An 18,723-nucleotide genomic window follows, 5' to 3' on the forward strand; every position below is an offset into this window, starting at 1 on the left:
CTAGCATAGGTTGGTGGATTCAGCATGGAAATGTATGGGCACCGCCAGCATACAAATGTTTTTTATGCTGGCATATATTGCAGGGACTGGCATGATAATGCATTATGAAATGCCCTGTGCACTTTTGGCAACTTGCATCTATTGTACTTTTTTTCATGACTTACCCTACACCCTACAAAACCGATTGTTAGCCTTTTACCCACATTGCGGGCCTTTTACCCAGATTTTCCCAGAAAGTGTGCTTTGTAATGTACCATTTTAACCCATTATTCAAAACATTTACTCTGGGTAGGGAGAAGAATCCCGCCGGACCCTACCCCAACCCATTTTCGTTAGTTCGGGCTCCTTCGCTATGCTCAGTCGCAATCACATATTTGTGGCAAATATTTACACCCTCCAAAAAAACAACTCAATACGCTCAGCTGGTGGCTGGTATATTTGTGGACCAGGTACTGCCCATTCTCTCTGTTAAGTTAAAGATTTAAGCTTTGATTGAAAAACATATTTACTTCTTTCACTTGCATTAGTGCATGCCCCTGCAGTGGCATAATCATCATGGACATTCCGTACACGTGGTGGTTTGGACCTGCCCAGGGTGTGTTGTGCCCTGTGCTTTGTTAAGGAGCTTGGGGGTGGGGGGAACCCACAGCATGGCTCACAGGCGAGCTGCCAAATTTTGTGCTAAACCATTGGGCAACCCTGGGTCTGACAAAGGGGTATCATGCAGTGTGTGCCTTGAACTCTGGCAGTGAGTCCTCGGATGAGAAGCAACTTGTGGGTGTTTTCAATTTTAAATAACTGGGGTGCTATGAATTTGTGTGTGCAGCAATGATATTACATCAAATTATGTTTTTTTTTAAAGTCCTGTTTTTTAAAGACCTCTGGCACCCAGTTTTACACTTAAATAATAATAACAATGGACGGTGGGGGTCTTCGGTATATTGAAAGAAACTTTGCCCAGGTATACTCCAGCAAAGATAACATTATCAGGTGCACTCCCCTTTGTGCACGCAGACCAGTCGAATAGGTTTCTTCTATCGTAGTGGTAGCTGAATCATATATATATTTATAACCAGGGAATTCTGTTGATACTAAATCTTGGTCAATGATTTTATTTTCAGGCCTGGCTCATGCAGCATTTTTCTCCTGGTTAAACAGCAGCTCACGCCCCCGCAAGTCAGTGCTTCTGTGTACATTGATCGATAGATGTTTCATACACTGGTTGTAGCCTGCAATACAGATTTCGGTTACCCAGTTAGAAATACTGCATTATGAATGTTTTACATATAACAAATACAGAACACGGAAAATTGGTTACCCCTTTCTCTTATATGCGATGTAAGGCGTGAACAAATAGACAAATATTTGAGAAAGACAAATAACTTTTGGTAGGCATTATAGGGCAAAAATAGTGGAAGTTAAACCATAATGTCCATGATAAATAAGAAGTCTAAACCTAATCAATGATAAACAATGTATTATTATAGGAAATAAGGAGAATACTTCAAATATGTTTTCTGGGAAAAAGTGACTGAACATTCATCTGAAACTTGGACCAGACAGTGTCCTAGAAGAAATGTGTATCTCTACTTACATCACGCGGAGAGCATTCACCTTCATGCTGACAGTAGATAAAAGTAAGAGATTGGTGATGTTTGCATCTAATTGATTGATGTAGTTAAGTCATGGGCTGGTTGGAGTTCCACAAAAGAGGATTCCTTGAACTTCTCTAGACCACATTTTTACTTGTGTTTTTTTATGTTGTTTTTGTAGAAATATTGTCTCTGACCAGCAATCAAAGGGGTATACAGGAGTAAACCACTATTTTGAAGAAATATTGTTGTCCTGACGAAGGCCTGCAGAACTAGAAGGAAATAACACTAGTCATAGTGTGTAATGTAATCATTGGCTGAAACATGTCGATGATCTAAATGAGATTTGAAATAAACAGTCTCTGTTTCTCTCTATCTTACTTGTTTTGTTCCTATAAGATTTGAGTGTGTATATGCAGACATTGACGCACACATTGGCAACCATCATGGACTATTTGTTATTCATTTATCTTCGGAATACTCTTGGAACAACCCCTATTCACACTTTGGTACTTAATTCCCATTTGCGTGACTTTGGTGCCTTCTTATATAACTCAACTAACTACATGTACCACAGTGCACCTTGCTACAGCTATCAATTCCTGGCCATTCCCTTTCGTCAGCATTGGAACCACAATCCCCAGAAGCCTTAGGGATCAGTGCTGCTTCCACCATCTCAGGACCAGAGAGCGAGGAGGCAGATTGTATTCAGGTGTGCTGCTCCAGGTGCTGCCAATTAGCCTGCCTCAGTACAGGGCAGGGCGGTATTTAAGCAGCTGCCTGCAGGAGCTCAGTCTTTTGCATCAAGAGTCCTCCCAGCCCCTTTTTGCCTTTTGTCTCGAATTTGTATGCTGTTCCTGCATTTTCCTGCTTTTGTTCCAGTGCTCTTTCTGGGCTTCCTGCCTTGCAGCCTGCTACACCCTGCTGCCTACAGCCCTATACTTTTGGGCTCCCTGCCTCACAGCCCTGCTCCGCTGGGCTTCCTGCCTTGCAGCTTGCTACACCTTCTGCCTACAGCCCTAGCCTTTTGGGCTCCGTGCCTCACAGCCCTGCTCCTCTGGGCTTCCTGCCTTGCAGCCTGCTACACCCTGCTGCCTATAGCCCTAGTCTTTTGGGCTCCCTGCCTCACAGCTCTGCTCCCTGCTCCTCTGGGCTTCCTGCCTTGCAGCCTGCTACACCCTGCTGCCTACAGCCATAGCCTTCCGGGCTCCCTGCCTCACTGCTCTGCTCCTCTGAGCTCGCTCCTTGCTGCTCTGCTCCGCTGGGCTCCCTGCCTTGCAGCCTGCTACTCTCCTCTGCTTTCAGCCCTAACCCTCGGGTCTCTGCCTCTACGACCTGTTCCTTTGGGTTCGCTCCTTGCTGCCCTACTCCTCTGGGCTCTCTGTCTGCCGCCTACTACAGTTCTCAGTCCTGCTCCTCTGGACTCTCTGCCTAACAACCTACTACAGTCCTCTGCAATCCACTACAGTTTTTCTGTATCTTGTACCATTTGGTACTGCAGCCCTGCTTCCTTGTTTGCAGCCCCCCTCTTTCTTGGCTGCTGCTCCCTTGCTCTCTTCCTTGTTTGCAACCCCTTGTTCTTGATCCCTGTCCTTCTCTTCCTTGACTCCTCTGTCCTCCCCTTTAGTTTACCCATTTCTATTGTTTCTTCCTTCATTCCCTTCTGCTAGATTTCTCTTAGACTTCCTTGTCCATGGTTATTTCTGTTATTGTCTCTCTTGTATTTTAGGTTGATCCTTTGTACAGAGCTTGACTGTTGGTTTCCGGCAGGCAACCTCTGCCCCTTCCCTTGTCGCGTTTTCTGTTTAACAGACACCCACAGCTGTTGTTCCAAGCCATGAGCAGACAGAGTGGGCCTCTGTAATAGTAATCCGTGCAGAAGGCTGGAGTTTCCAAAGGTCCGTGGAACACTCTTTTTCCATATCTGCATACACCCCAAGAGGGAATCCAGTTTGTTTGTATCTTTGTATTTCCTGCCCCTTTCTGTTCACAACTACACTTGCCTACTTTTCTTTCTTGATCAGTTTCCTGCTGTGTGTGTACTTATCTGTCACCTTACATCAACACAGCCACCCAAACCCTACCTGGGGGCCCTGTGCCACTCTTGACAGAGTGCCATCCTTGACAACATGACATCCTTTACCCCGGCACACTGTGTCATTCATAGGTTTTTGAATTGCTCTTTAAATATCAAAGGTTATGTGTATATCGATTTTCTGACAATATTCATATGTTTTTTTTAAATGTTTGATTATTAAAAATCTTTTTGTGATAAATCAATTTTTTAACGACAATATGTGGTTTCATGACGAGTTGTTCAAATTTAGGCTGAGATCTAGCAACCTCTTTGATGCAAACATAAATAGTGTGTAAAAACATCACCAATTGAATATTCTGGCAGCATAGAAAGGGGTAACCAATTTTTTGTGTTCTGTATTTGGCTTAATTAAATCTCCCATTTGAAAATTGGTCCCCCAACAACAAAAAATACGGAGAATACCTAATCTAGGATTAACATGTTTTACATATAGACCCCACGTCGAATCTGGAAAATGAAATCCCCCAAATGTGTAATCGTGGACAAATCATGCCTCCCTCTGTGCCTCGGCTCTTATAGCGGGCTGAAATGAGAGCACCTGGAAACATGGGTGCTAGATGTATCTAAAAAATCTGAAAGTCGTTTGCCATCACTTCCTGTGATGTCACTTGGGGCGGATGCAGATTACATCACCTCCTGTGATGTCATTAGGGGGTCAAGGGTCATGTGATGTCACTTCCGCTACCCCTGGCAGTTTGGTGAAATGACATCCCTGACTGTCACCTTTCATTATCGTGGTGATGAGCTGTGAGGCCCCTAGGAAGCAAGAGGATTGTTGACAGGCTTAGCAGCTGTAATTATAAATGTATGCATGAAACAAGTGTTCAGACAGATCACAGAAGGAAGGAGTGAAATCAGGGTTGAAGAGAATAGGCTTTGTGAGCTCCATCGTGCCCATAGGGAGCTGGTCTGCTTAAGGAAGCCATTTAATAGGCAGGATAGATAAGAAAAAGCAAACATGAAAAAGGACTACTGGGAAGAAAGAACCCACAAGGACAAGTTGGTAAGGCAATGGCCATCTTGGAATGAGATAATTGCAGATTTCAATGCCATACTTGGCAAAGGACCACACGTTTGAAGTGAAGGATAGTAACAGAAGTATTGTCATTATAACGGTGGGACAAGAAAACAAACATGAGCACTTTTGTTTGTTGACCACTCCCCACCTAGACTTGTTCTTCTATTTCCTCTAACTCATCATCGCTCTCTACCTCTTCTCTACCTCACCTTGTTTAGGGCAAGGAATCTGCCACTACATTCTCCTTACCCGCCACATGTTTGACAGAAAAATAATGTCATTGTAATTTGGGACGCAACTCATGATCCTCCAAGACATCCCTTCCAGACCACAAGTTGTGTAAAGTCCCAGCAAAGGTTTGTGTCCAGTAAAAACCTGGAATGTACGGTCCCAAAGAAAAATGTTGAATTTGTTTATTGCCCACACTATATAGAGGGCCTCCTATTTGATGCAGTACAGCTCGTCTCAAAGCAGTCGAGGCAAATGCTACCGCTCTGTCTACCCCACCCTATCTTTGTAAGAGCAGTGCTCTGAGAGCTGCCTCACTGGCATCAGTACTTATCACTACTACTGCTACTCACCAAAATGCATCACTATGTGTCTACTCCTTCGACAGCCCATGCCCACTCTTACTAGGGTTTGAATGGTCGAATGCCCTGGGCAGCCAGGTCAAGCTCCCCTAGAGAACCTCATCAATATTGCCCTTGCCCCCATCCAACAGCCACGGACCACATGCACACGCCCTCTCATGCTGATCAAAGCTGCTCAGCAGTCTCTCACACTGCAGAGACTGCTGATCTCATCTCATACAGCAACCTTGATGACCTGTTCATCACTGAAATATGTATTACCCCATCCTCCCCACATGTTTTCAACATCCTCCTACCCCAAGGCTACGGCAGCCAACATGCCGATGGGCCAGGAAGGGTAGGAGGCAGAGTGACAATCATCCACAGGAGCTATGGCCATGCTCCATCACCACATGTCCCAGAAAAAGCTCATTTGAATCACTTGCCTGCCGGACCCCTCTATCGCACAAGGAATCTATCATCTTCCACCTCATCTACAGACCACCTCACAGGAGTGACCCTTTCATTGCAGACATCTCCAACTTGCTCTCCTCCGCCAAATTAGCACATTCATATAATGTCTTTCTCAGTGATTTTAACATCCAAGAGACACAGGCTGACAACAACACTCGAAGCACGCTTTTTGCACTGAACGCTTCCATGGACCCTAAGCAAATCCTGCTCTCGCCCCGCACAGTGAAGGCAACACCCTAGACTACTTCTTCACATCATCCACCTGCATCACCTGTGCAGACCCTATCCTACTTGAATGGTCTGACCATGCCGCAATCCCACTATCAGTCACCCACTTGACTACCTGCTGGTTACCAACAAATTGCACTGTTCTTTTTAGTCTGGCACATTCCATTAGCTGTTGAGTACACGCCAGAATCACTCATCCACAAACCCTTCACTGACTAAGCTACTCCCCTGGGAGTCAACTACCAAATGGTGGATACTTCTTCGAAATAGAGTAGACTTGGCACTTTTGGAGATGCAAGGAGGAAGCCCTCAGAGTACTCTAGAGCCGTTTAAACGTCTCCTACATTGTAATAACACATGCTACTTCAGCAGGTGGAATACGCTATGGGACGACATACAAGTAACTTTTTTTGCGCTAGTACATAAATGGCCTGATTGTGAGATGTGTCAAAAACTGTAGTGAGAAGCCGACATTTTCCTTTCTAGTTTCTAGCTCACAATTCTGGAGGTGGGTGGAAGGATTGTAGGGGAACTGTCGTGCTTTCCAGCTTCAAATGCTCATAAAATCCTGTGTTATGGGAGCAACGTCTGCACTAGTGTAACCAGGAGGATTTTCTTTTTTAAGTCTGCCACTTTTCTTATTTACTAAATTCTCATTGAGCGTTCTGTAAATTAGGAAAGTGGTGTTGCCATCCAGATAAAGGCATAGCTTTTCAAGGGAAAACTTGGGTAGAAATATTTTCTTTAAGAAGCGAAAGAAGGGATTTGCAAAGGAAAATTCCCTGCAGTGTCTGCCCTGAATTAATGATGGCCACTAGGGCCGTTGTGAGGCCGTAAATCAGGCACATGCAAAAGCCAAGGTTTTGATACACTGGGGCCACATTGCTTAACAGACTATGGTGCTTTTACGAAAAGTGTTGCTCCTCCTCCATAGAACAATTTTCTGTTTTTCTATACATCTCACAATCTGAGCCTCACTGTTTAATTTTTAGAGCGGTTATTTAAAGCATTGCAACCAGCAAGTGGTATATGCAGGACACGCTGTTATTCTAATCTTAAAGGAAAAAATTACCATAATCTCGGGGTCCCAAAAATGGAAACATTCCGCGGTGTGAGCACGTAACTACAGTTTTAAGAGTTATATTTGTTTGCATTGTGTTGTAGGCAGTCTGAATGTATCTTCTGTGCGAGACTGAGTTACAAGAAAAGAGCACGCGGTGCTGATAAACACAGGCGGTGTGTGCACACGTGTAGCGTCCAGCAGCCTCACTGTGACAGCCACATTTCCTAACCATGGAGAAAGGCTGGACAACTTTCCTGTCTGACAGTCCAACGAAGGGTCTCTGTGAGCTGAACAGCCTATGAACGGCCGCCGTCCAGATATCTCATCCAATGGCGGCGCGCGTTGCTGCCGAGTGGGGCGGCCTAGCTGAAGGGAAGGGCAAACTACCGGCGTCAGGCAGGCACATTGAAGTTTCACCTCGCGCCGCCTGCCCGTGACCGACAGAGGCTGTCAGCCGCAAGCGACTTGCAGAGGTGACCGACCGCGCGCGCACACAACACCGCCCTTCTTACAGCGCTCTCCCCAGCACCATGGGCGGCAACAGCAGCACCCGGCGTGTCTCCTTCGAGGCGGACGAGAACGATAACATCACAGTCGTGAAGGGCATCCGGGTGAGTCTGCAGGGCGCGCGGGAGGGACGAACCGGGTGTCATGCAGCCGCTTCCCCATCCACCAAGCATTTCACCGACCTCTGCAGGCAGCGAAGCCACACCCCCCAGTGTGCAAAGGCACCACCAACCACTGCATGCACCTGTGCATCGTGATCACAATGCATTGCGTTACTTCTTTGAAAGTACTTTGATAACTTTTTTTTAAAACATTTTTGCACACGCTGCAGTGCCCATGCTGGTGGCGCTCAAGGATTGCGTTGTAAGATTAACACACAGTTCATTTTTATAGGATGGGATTTGTTCGTTGGGGCTGTTTCCAGGGGACTGAACTGTGTTGGATAAAAGTTATCGTTTGAGTGCTTTTTAAAAATGCAATAAAGTAACATGCCTCGGTGTTGGTGGCAACAATCCTACATAGTTAATTATTTTGCAATGGCAAAATGATCACACAGCCCATACCACGTTCACAATGGCAGAAGACGTTCTTATGTGGATTTTATAGATTTGGTTATCTATAGCTCTCTCAAATTGTCCCATGACTGGAAGTCTGATCCGTATATATTTTTTTGAAGGTGGGAGGGGAAATATAGTTGAGCTACACATACTTTAGCTGGGGGAAACTTGAGAGCGCTGGAAGTTAACTTTTAGAACCCAGTACAGTGGAACGAACACTTAAGTTTCAAGGTTATTTTCCAAGATAGTAACTTTTCATTTAACCTTGGTCTCTTATTCTTCTGCGAGTTCTCTGCAGAAGCAATTTCCTGTTGCCAAAGAATAATGGGAACAGTTTTTTGGGGTTAGTATTCTATGCACGAGAATTTTCATGACCCATTCGGGTGCAGAGAAAATATTATTTGGATCACTTTCGTCGGTTCCGTCCCTCCAATGCGGGTCAGATCGGACGCCGCAGGGGCAGATTTTCTTCCTTTTCTTTTTTTTTTTCCCTCCCTCCAATCCTCTGGAAGTAGGTGACAACCCCCGCTACATCCAAAGGCCATCACTACGAAACATGGGGAGCGGGGACACCCCTGCAACATCCACTCCCCTTGTTTGGTAGTGATTAACCAATTTGATCGAATGGTACTGGCTGAATTCGGCCAGATGTACCATTCGATCAAACTGGCTAATACCCCCCTGCGGGGCTAGAAGGGAGTCTGTGAAGCCGATCGACACAGAAGCAGGGAGTAGATTGCTGAGGAGACTACGCCTTGATGACACCAGAAGCAGATATAAGGCTTCTAGGTGTTTGGCACACCCCTGGAGTATCTCAACTCCATCCTGACCACGGAAGCCAAATGCAGTTGACCCCTCCCACCTTGTTGGCAAGGGCACCTGATTTAGTATAAAAGGTTACCTCGAGGCAGCCAATGGGGGTGGAAGGAAGAGGGTTAGGGAGAAGTTGTAGATAGGGAAGTGGGTGTTTAGGGTAACCGCAATGAGGGTAAGGATCTTGCGTAGTGGATATGATAGTATGATATGATTTATATCGCGCCCATACACAAGTGTATGGGAAGTAAGGAAAGGTACATACAACACGTATTGAAACGCACTTGAATTCTCCTGTTGCTCCTGACCTAATACCAGTGTTCACTTCGTTGTCAGCTTGAGCATCCTCCTTCTTGATTAGGATTATGCTTGCAAGAAGAAGCAAACATACAGTGAATCATGACATAATTAGCAAACAACTAAACAAACATAGCACCAGGAAGACCTGGACAAGCTTCTACATAAGCAGTACATGAGTACACGTATAAGACACCAGTGCATACTCTCTAAGCACTAAAGTGCTTGCTGAACACAAAAAAATATGGCAGAGCATAGCAGTAAGCAAGAAAGTACTGTTACAGCACAAATTGAACATTGCAGTGTCCTTAGCCCCTGTCCTAAACACATCCGCTACTTAGAGAGTTCCATTTGACTTGCTGAGGAAATGAGAAAGGAATGTTTTGTATGCCAGATGAAATGTTCCTGTTTAAACTCAAGAGTTTGCCAGTCTGATTTCCCCCATCCCCCCGATTCCCCCACTCACACACCATGACACCAAGGTGGAGCACCTAACTGAGGCCGAGGGGGGGGGGCGCTTGCCACCTCCCCAGGCTCCGAAGATCAAGTCTTGAGCGGGACGAACCCGCAGTCTGAGTGAACAAGGGAATTCTCCTGGTGGTCCTCCTCTGGTCCCCGTTAGTGCACGCTAACTCTCCCCCTTCTGCCGTCAGTTCTGCCAGTGCCAGATGTCAAAATCACCAACCGGCAGCAAGGGCCGGGGAGGGGCTTTATGGCAGTCTTGCTTGCACGCGAATGCGCACACACCCATGAATCCCATTGACTCATGGGAATTGTCTCCCGGTGCCTGCGGTCCGCACATGGATCCTCCGTGACCCCACTCCTCTTTTCCTCAGTGTTCGCCGGTACTAGGAAGCAACCTTCACTTCATGTAAGCCCGGAAAGACACTTAATAGGCGAGCGGGAGCCTCTAAGATATGGAGAAGACGAAAACCTGCAGAAACAAGGGGGAGCGGAGCTCTGTAGGGCCCCCTATGGCTCGCAGCGTAATAACCAACATACGCCAGTGAGTGCACCCGAAGGAAGCGCGGACACTGGGGCATATAGACCATGCTGTCCAAACCAAATAGTCCTAAAAGAAAGGCACGAGGAAGAACAAGTAAATGAATATCTTATGAAAAAGCCAGACAGAGTAAGCATAAGAGACTGTCATGTTTGTCAGTGTACGCAGTACACCTGTGCAAGAAGCTCTGGCAGGATAGTATACCAGGTGGATTCAAGGGAAGATCAAACAAGTGTACAAGACCGTCAAGTTTGGGAGTGTGCACAGAGCACACATGAGAATACCAGACAGTTGCAAGTGTGGTTATAGGAGGAAGCGCACCAGGCAAGTACAAGCTGAACAGTGTATATGAAATACATTTTTATTTTGTAATTTATTGGTAAAACGTGTTGAACCTTAACAATAAAAGAAACGGTATGACACAATTCATTTCAGTAGTTACATATCAAAACAAAACATACATTTCCATTACATATAAAAAGATAATACTGAATACAAAAATTATACATTTTCAGTTCAAACAGTACATATAATGTAATCTTTCATAAAATTTAGAGGGAAAATAGCAGCATCATATTTTTAACCCTGAAAAAGGGTACACCATACTTGTGCTCTTTTCACATAGGCATCCAGGTTTAAATTATTTTAAAAAACGATCACCGCCAGTGACAAAGATGTTTATCGACCAGATAAACAATCCCTTTCAGAAATAGTCTCAATCACAAGTGATTCCAGCTTCCATGAATCGTTTAAAATACATAACCTATAACGGAATTGGTGTTTAAGAAGACATTAAAAGATGTTTTTGCGTTTCCATCTCCCCTGAGGAACCACAACATCGACAACACGACCCCTCGATTTTCTTCTATTCAAGATCTCTTTAGTATAGTTTAGATTCCACCTGAATCTAAAAAAGTCGAACCTTGCTTGTTGCCGAAGGAATAAGATTAACGGAGGAGCTACGGTCCTAAAGCGTTTGTTCGTTTTATAAATACTCAAGGCTCTTAAAAGAATGCAATTGTTCTATAGTTTGACACCAATCCCATTCACAAAGATACTTTTTTGGGGTCATTTTATTAGATCACTTTTATTTATACTCGCGTCAGTTGACCAATACAAAATCTTCCAAGCTATTTAATATTTCTTCAGATCTTCTTTCTATAACTTAAGTCTGCATACAGGGTGCCATCATTTACCGGTAAAATCTTTGCATAAAATGCTAACCTTTTCCAAAACCCCAAGAAAGCTTAATCCAACATCATATCTAATCATGACAGCGCCACCCTGCCACCACATTGGGTATGCACAACACTTTTCTCCAAATTATGCACTCCAGAGAATCAAATATGCATATCACTTTTTCATAAGTCAATTAAATTCTATTCTAGAGTTTCGGTGGCAGTTTTCCTACGTAACAAATGAACAAAGGTTTAATCGAATACCTACAGTAGGAGCTTTTAAGATTTTATTTTTTTAATTAGTCTGTCATCTGTTTTGTAAAAGATTTTAAGTGCTTGTGAGAGGAAAGCCTAGATAAACTAAATGTTCAAACACCTCCAGTTCAAGACCGTTGATGTACCACCTGCTTCAAATGATCTTGTGTTAGAATAGAACTCCCAGGCAGGTCGAGGGTTGCTAGGAGTTCGCAAAACCCAGAACTCATGGAAGGCCTAACTCCTCCCTTTCCCAAAAGGAACGCAGGCCCAGACAGAGAGGAAGTTCAAACTGTGGTTTATTACAGCCAAACACCAACAGGGATCAGTACAAGGAACGGGCTCCTGGTCATCCCAAAGATCTCTGGCTCGCTGGCCAGTTTTGTAGTGTGATGACTTCAGCGTGACGTCAGCCTGGGGCCATCTCCAGCAAACCTATCGAGCGAGTGTATTGGGTGCTGAGTGGTAGTTCCCCTATAGCAGTCCCTACATCTGTTAGTTAACTGGCTCTCCCATGTCAGGTGTCAGGCCTGGACCATCCCTGAAAAATGCAACTTCTACAATGTTGCATTGTGTGGGTCTGATGATTGGTTTGTGCCAATGGCTACCCACCCCTAAGGTCCTGAACTGTGCTTGGCTAGAGCTGTTGCCCCCAGGCCTGGGATCCAAGTCGGATCTCAGCTCGAAGTGTACCTTTTTAAGGTACCAGGAACAACTGTGTCTGCATTAGAATGTGTGTGAACCACCACAGACTGAGAGTGCTCGTTCTCATGCAACATTCAGACTCTCGAATCACAAATGTGTTGCAAGCCATTGCCGGCAGCTGGGTAAGAGTGTCCTTCTTTCCCAGCTGCTAGTTTCAGTTCATCATCAGCTTGGCTGCACATGTGTCCAGAGGCAGTGTTTCTGTACTCTGCATTTCTGAATTAGTCTGACCTGGTGGGGAATTATTCTCATTTTTTGTGCTGGTGTTACTGCAGTTCAGGGAACGGAATGTCGCTTGTATCTTGGTTGTCTTGGCAGTGTGCCTTGTCCCACACAGTAGCTGCTCCTGTTCGCTCTGAATTCAGCTCGTCTTGGCTTTTACTGAGATGGTTGTGGCCTACTGTAATTTCTTAAGCCATGGCATGGCTTCTACTGTTTGTGATTTTCCATAGTATCCATAGGTTAGTTGCTTATGGCTTTGTCAGGTCCCTTGGGTGCTCCTGCAGTTCCATAGAATTAGTTGCACTCTTGCTTCTTCTGTGCTGCTGCAGCAAGCTAATGACAAAATAAATGTGGGGACAGCATGTATGTGTGTCTGTCCTCTAACTCGTAGAACTGTTCGCCTGTGTTCTTTGTGTATTTGGGTGTGTGGTTTTGTCCCGCTGTGCGGATGGCATGTGCGCTTCATGTTTAACGCTGCTATGTCGTGGTGTCTCCAATGACTTTGAGCTCGTCTTCTTGGCGCTTTAGTCGAGGCTGTCAATTGAGGTGTCATTGATGGCGCCTGGTGACTCCTCATCCACTCTAGGCAGTGTGAGTGTAGGTGCTGGTTCTGGGCTGTAGGGTTGGCTGAGAGGGTACTTTTTAGTATATTTATCAAGCAGGGGAGCAGTGGGGGCCAGTCCTGCGTGATATGAGCAGTCATGATTCCTTTGGGTTTTTTTTCTACTTCGTGTGTCTTGCAGGGTAGGAGGCCGAGTAGTTTTCGACCTCCCCTCTTCACTTGTTAATAGGTCTAAAATTCGTAATTTTAGATTTAGCAGCATTAATAAGTGCGTTTTCCTTTGCATATGTACTAAAAGCGGTTAAGTCTCTGGAGGCCCACTTCCGTACACTCTGTTAAAATAAACTAATTTGCATAGGCCAACCAGCTTAGTCTAATTTTTCCAATTTTAGGGGAAACTAATGCTGTTTTCCCAATATTTTCTCCCAAATCAGAAATGTATAAATTAAAAGGGCAGGGAGCTAAAATACATCCCAGCCTTCCATTTCTTGTAGATATTTTTGGGGGAGTATGATCCTTCCATGTTTAGTCTTGGACGTTTCGTATTTTCATGCAGTTTTACTAAAAGATTTAGTAAACCTGGGTGGACCCCCAATTTAAGAGTTTACACCATAAACATCTACGGCTAACCAAATCGAATGCACAAGAAAGATAAATTGAAGCGGTGTAAATAACGTCATTTATTTTATTTTGTTTTCAGACTAAATCTTGGCAGCATTTTAACAGAAATCCATTTCAGTTGGTTCCATGGGATTTATGGAATCCTGTTTTTGGTGTTTGTTCTTCTAGATGTTTTAGGATGCTATCAGCTTTCAATATAGATATAGGGCGATAGCTATTGGGATTACTCTGAGAGCGTTTTTTTTAAACCAGGAACAAGTATCACAATCTACTAGAAGAGTTGAGTTCTTCAGAATATTGTTGAACAGGAGCGTAAATATCATCGCCCAGAGATTAGGATCACTCTTAAAAGGGTGTTGGTAAGATGGTTTACACCTGGTGCTCGAGATGAGCTTGCTTTAGAGTATTAATGTCCATTTGGGGTTCATTTGCATCTGGGAGTGATCCGGGACATAGTCCAGGTTAATCTTATATAATTGAGTGTCCTCTTCCTCTGCATATAGTTTGGTAAAGTGGATAACCCATGCTTCCTCGTTCACTACCTTGACCTGTATAGGGTCTTGTCCCACTCTTAAATCATTAACCAAACTCCCCAAATTCTTGTCTTTTTTTTAAAAAAAAAATTAATATATATTTTTTTTAAATAAGACATTTTAGGATTACCTCAGAATCTTTTTGAATTAGGTTCATTTTAATACTATATATCCAATTTTTATATTTCTGCCTTACATTTTTAACCAGCAAGCGAGTTATCCATTCCCAAGATTTTCTAATTAAAAGTATTTCTTTCCTCCTTTTTTTTTTTTTTTTCTTTTACTCGCAATCAACGTGTGGTGTCCACTTTTCTTTGTAGCAATGACCCGACGTAGCTCTCGTGTTGTTCTGATGATCGGCCAAAATCTCCATTAAGAAAAGCCCACAAGTTTCACATGTAATCATTTTGATTTTTGTCTCCAATGTAGACACTCCCATGTATTCATGCAATGCATTAACATTTGAATAGAGCTCTTATTCCAAATCACTTTATTTTTATCTCGATTAACTGTAAAATTCAAGGGATTATTCATGGAATTTGTTCCAAAACAAAATTTGAAGAAACTTTGAATCCTACTATGATCACTTCAATCGTTATTATTCACTATTACATATTCTTTACAGCATTTGTATAGATATTCATCAGTAAAAATATAGTCCAGTACTGATGATTATATTCCTCTGTGCCAAGTTGCACGCCCCGGCATATCACCGGGAATTGTACCATTAAACTTTACCAAGCTGAAGCTATGCAAACAATCCAGCCACTTGGCTCCATTTTGTTCCCTCTTACTCTGAGTTTTTCTGCTACGTATATGCTCAGCCTGATGGTCAATTAATTCTACAATGTGACAAACTGAGTTTAAATCACCCAAAACTATAATGTGACCTTTAGGGTATTTACCTCTACATTGTGTATTAAAGGATGAAATGCTTTCTAGGATGTCATCCAACGGACATACACACATGTGCCAGTATATATTGAATGCTACATTCCGTTGCGTGTCCCCCTCCAGTAGCAATTCCAATTCCAACACTAAAGCACCTTTAAAACAATGCTTTTCCTGTAATATGTGTGAAACCCACGTTTGTCCTTAATAAAAAACCAAACCACCTGTAGGACGACCCATCTTTCCTTTTTTGAGCCTTGGAAACAAGTGGTAAAAACATCAACTCCAGGACACTTAAAGAGCCATATCTCCAGCAGACAGATAATATCAAACTTTACCATAACTCTTCGTAGTATTCACCAGCGAGGAGTGGCGCCTGGTGTTCCAAGACAAAACACCCAAACAACTCCTATGAAAGACCCCTTATGGCCTGTAGGTTCTGCTTTTGTCTGTCTAAGGAGCCGGCCACCCATGTCCAATCCTCATCCATTTTTTCCACCCTACGATCATTTTCCACAAATTGTACTTCTCTCCATGATTTGCTGCATTTCTCCCTCCCAATTACTACTTAATTTCTACTTTCATCTAACTTTTTTACAGAACTGTCCCTGATTCTGATCAACTCATCCACCAAGAATCTGTCAACAATTGCGCTTCCCTCAATATCGGCTCATACACCAATCTCGACTATACTCAAAATTGTGATATTAGTTCTGGAATGTTTAGGGAATTCCACTCTCTCATTATCTTTGGTCGACCGAATGTTCCGGTTTGGGATGTCAGCAAATATTGAACGAATGCATGATCTGTTTAAAGTTAGATGATTGGCGTCCACAAACACACTTTCCACTCACCATTTAAATAGTCCCTTACTCTATTAAATTCTACTAACTTGATTAATCACTTCCCCTTGTAGATTGTCCCTTTAGAAATAAATGGTTTCTCTCTCTTCACACTTTTCTGCACCTTTTTCTCCTCTAAAAATACGTTTCCGAAAGAGGTCCTGAGAAGGATGTATCGGGACTAGCAAAAGTCTGTATTAAACCATAGAGAAAAGGAGTGAAAACCTGGCAAGGAAGTACACCAGGCATTCTAACAAGATACTAATAACAGCCAAGTTATTTTGTGTACCAGTTATGTTGTTGATCAAGAGTTACATAAGGAACTGATTCTTGAATATAAAACGGTGTAGAGAAATCCCAGGCGAAGGGAATCGCCTTCTGGAACCAGGAACTGTATCCATCTGGAACTTTTGTATTGGAGCTATGCGTTTCCTTTTTGAACATTTGTACACTAGTAAAGGCCAAAGACATTTTCCTTTTTCTCCTTAGAGTTGCTTTTTAGAGTGTGAGGGTCAGAATAGTACTTTGGACATGGGATGGTTTTACTTTGCACGTTCTGACATTGATGGACCCTTAGTTTTGTTTTTAGGTAGGGGAACACCTCTTGGAGCAGGGACCAAGAGGTATTTTCCAACCCCCTTTTAGTTTAAGAAGTCATTTATCAAAGCCATGAACCCCTTATGTCTGAGTCTCATTCCTGGCTCCTCACAATACATTATTCATTCAAGTCCATTAGATTGTACGTCAATTAGTAGTGAGTTAATGTATCAATAACATAATTGCACACTATATTCTTACGCAATCTTTTTTAAAAATTGGTTTATCATACTACATATTTGTTAGTCACACTATGTATTGTCATGTACTGCAGAAACGTGTTTTGACCATACAGTCTTTTTCCAGACAGATTATAATGAATTTCTACAGCTCAACGCCCAGTCCTTGATGGTACTGAGGATGACACCCTGTGATAAACCAGCGCAACATCTGTGTACCCTGGTTTTCAAAATTGAGGGGAGGTGTGAGCTATTTAGCTCCTGCATTCTAGCATAGTAGTGCCTGGGTAGCTTGAAACCAACAGCACCATGTGCTACCTTTGGCTCCCGAGGCCAAATGATTAATTGCAAACACGTAAATGTGACTTTTAACATTGAGTATTTGAGAATGTTAATAAATGAGAATTGGAACACATCTAAAACACAATGGTTCATCTGAAATGGACAAAACGCTAAAGGAGCATCTCTGGTAGCTCCTAGTTCCCCTGCAGTAGCTCCTTCCTACAGGGTGATGTCCGACACCCAGGAGCTGGTTTTAGCTCCTGCTCATCGAATCTCAATTTGGAACCCTTATGTACTGGTGCACTTTGAGGCCTGACCCGAGAACCAGAGGTTCTGTGTAGCTGTTAAATGATATGGGTAAAAGGAGGAAACCGTGGGGAACTCTGCATCAATTTAATAAGGGGATATAACCTAGTAGGTTTTACCTGCACAGACTGCAGACGATTATGTAGGAGGAAGTAGCAATCTTTGAACAAACAGGGTACCTGGATAACTCATGATTCTCTCCCCCCAGGCCCCTCGCACCTACCAAGGATTTGTACACATAGTCTGCAGACACACTGATCAGGGTAAAGGCTTTGGAAAAAAACAGCTTGGATTCTGACTTTATTTTTTTACTCTTTACTAAAAATGTATATATTACAAAACCTTTTTGGATGTTTTAAAAATATCTCACCAAGTGTGATACGTGAACAAAAATAATGTATTTTCTCTACACACACAGCAACCACCTTGCAGCTTATATAGCAGTACATTGGTCATATGGACACATCTACTTCATGATAACAATATGCATACGACAATTGAGCCTCGGATTACGCCATGTTTATTCTGCAGCGAAGTCTGAACATTTTTCTTTTTGTTCTATGGGCAGTTATTATGATGATATAATATGGGTCGACACTCAGTGTTCCGGCCTTTAGATTGTAACAGCCTTCATCAGGACAGATGTTACTTGGTATTCCCACCTATGGCATCCTGTGTGCAGTGTCTGTGAAATAAAAAGACCTAATCAGCATGTACAGTCTTTCCAAATCCACGTATTTAAAAACCAAATTGTTTGGTCCTATTTCATCTTTAAGTCATAAATGATGAAAAAGGCAGTTCCTTTTTATTTGTGCAAGCCGTGTTCATTATTCGCTTCACGTGCAAACCCATCTATTTCTTGTGAGAGGTTGTCCTGTGAACGCATAACGGGCACTCTTAAGGAGCCACCTAGTGGATGATACAACCTTAGTTTTCTCAGATTGTGTACTGGCTCACCTCTTAATTTAGGGATGAATACTTGTTGCCTCGTGTTCAGTTTGGAATTCTCACCAGCATAGTGAATATTTGTGAGGGAGAATATCACAGCACGTTTGAACATCCTCACTGCATTTCTACAATTTTAAATGTACTGAATGTTAGCTTACTGTACTCCCCATTCTTTAGTGTTTTAGGCATTAGCGCTTTAGACATAATACTGAACGTGTCTGCTACCCAAACTAAAATACCTAGATGCCAGCACACCGTATGTTCCTGGCATAGACAGAAATGTCCCCTACCTGTCTCATCAAAGTCACCTTGACCCTAATACTCATCACCGCTATATTTAGTATAATGGCCTTTACTATCAAAACCAGCCCTCCCAAGGATAG

The 18,723-nt window shown here is 43.3% G+C and overlaps 1 protein-coding gene across 1 annotated transcript in view; it reads left to right on the plus strand.

Moving 5' to 3' along the window:
- The first annotated feature begins 7,275 nt into the window (after positions 1-7,275).
- Positions 7,276-18,723, plus strand: part of CHCHD3 (coiled-coil-helix-coiled-coil-helix domain containing 3) — a 1,467,811-nt gene continuing 1,456,363 nt past the window's right edge. Inside the window, exon 1 of the mRNA XM_069629626.1 lies at positions 7,276-7,653. Within this exon, the coding sequence (XP_069485727.1) occupies positions 7,573-7,653 (81 nt within the window). The 5' untranslated portion in view covers positions 7,276-7,572. The remainder of the gene's footprint in view (positions 7,654-18,723) is intronic.

Source organism: Ambystoma mexicanum, chromosome 12 (assembly GCF_040938575.1).
Source record: "Ambystoma mexicanum isolate Mex_15411 chromosome 12, UKY_AmexF1_1, whole genome shotgun sequence".
In the NCBI taxonomy this organism is placed as follows: domain Eukaryota; kingdom Metazoa; phylum Chordata; class Amphibia; order Caudata; family Ambystomatidae; genus Ambystoma; species Ambystoma mexicanum.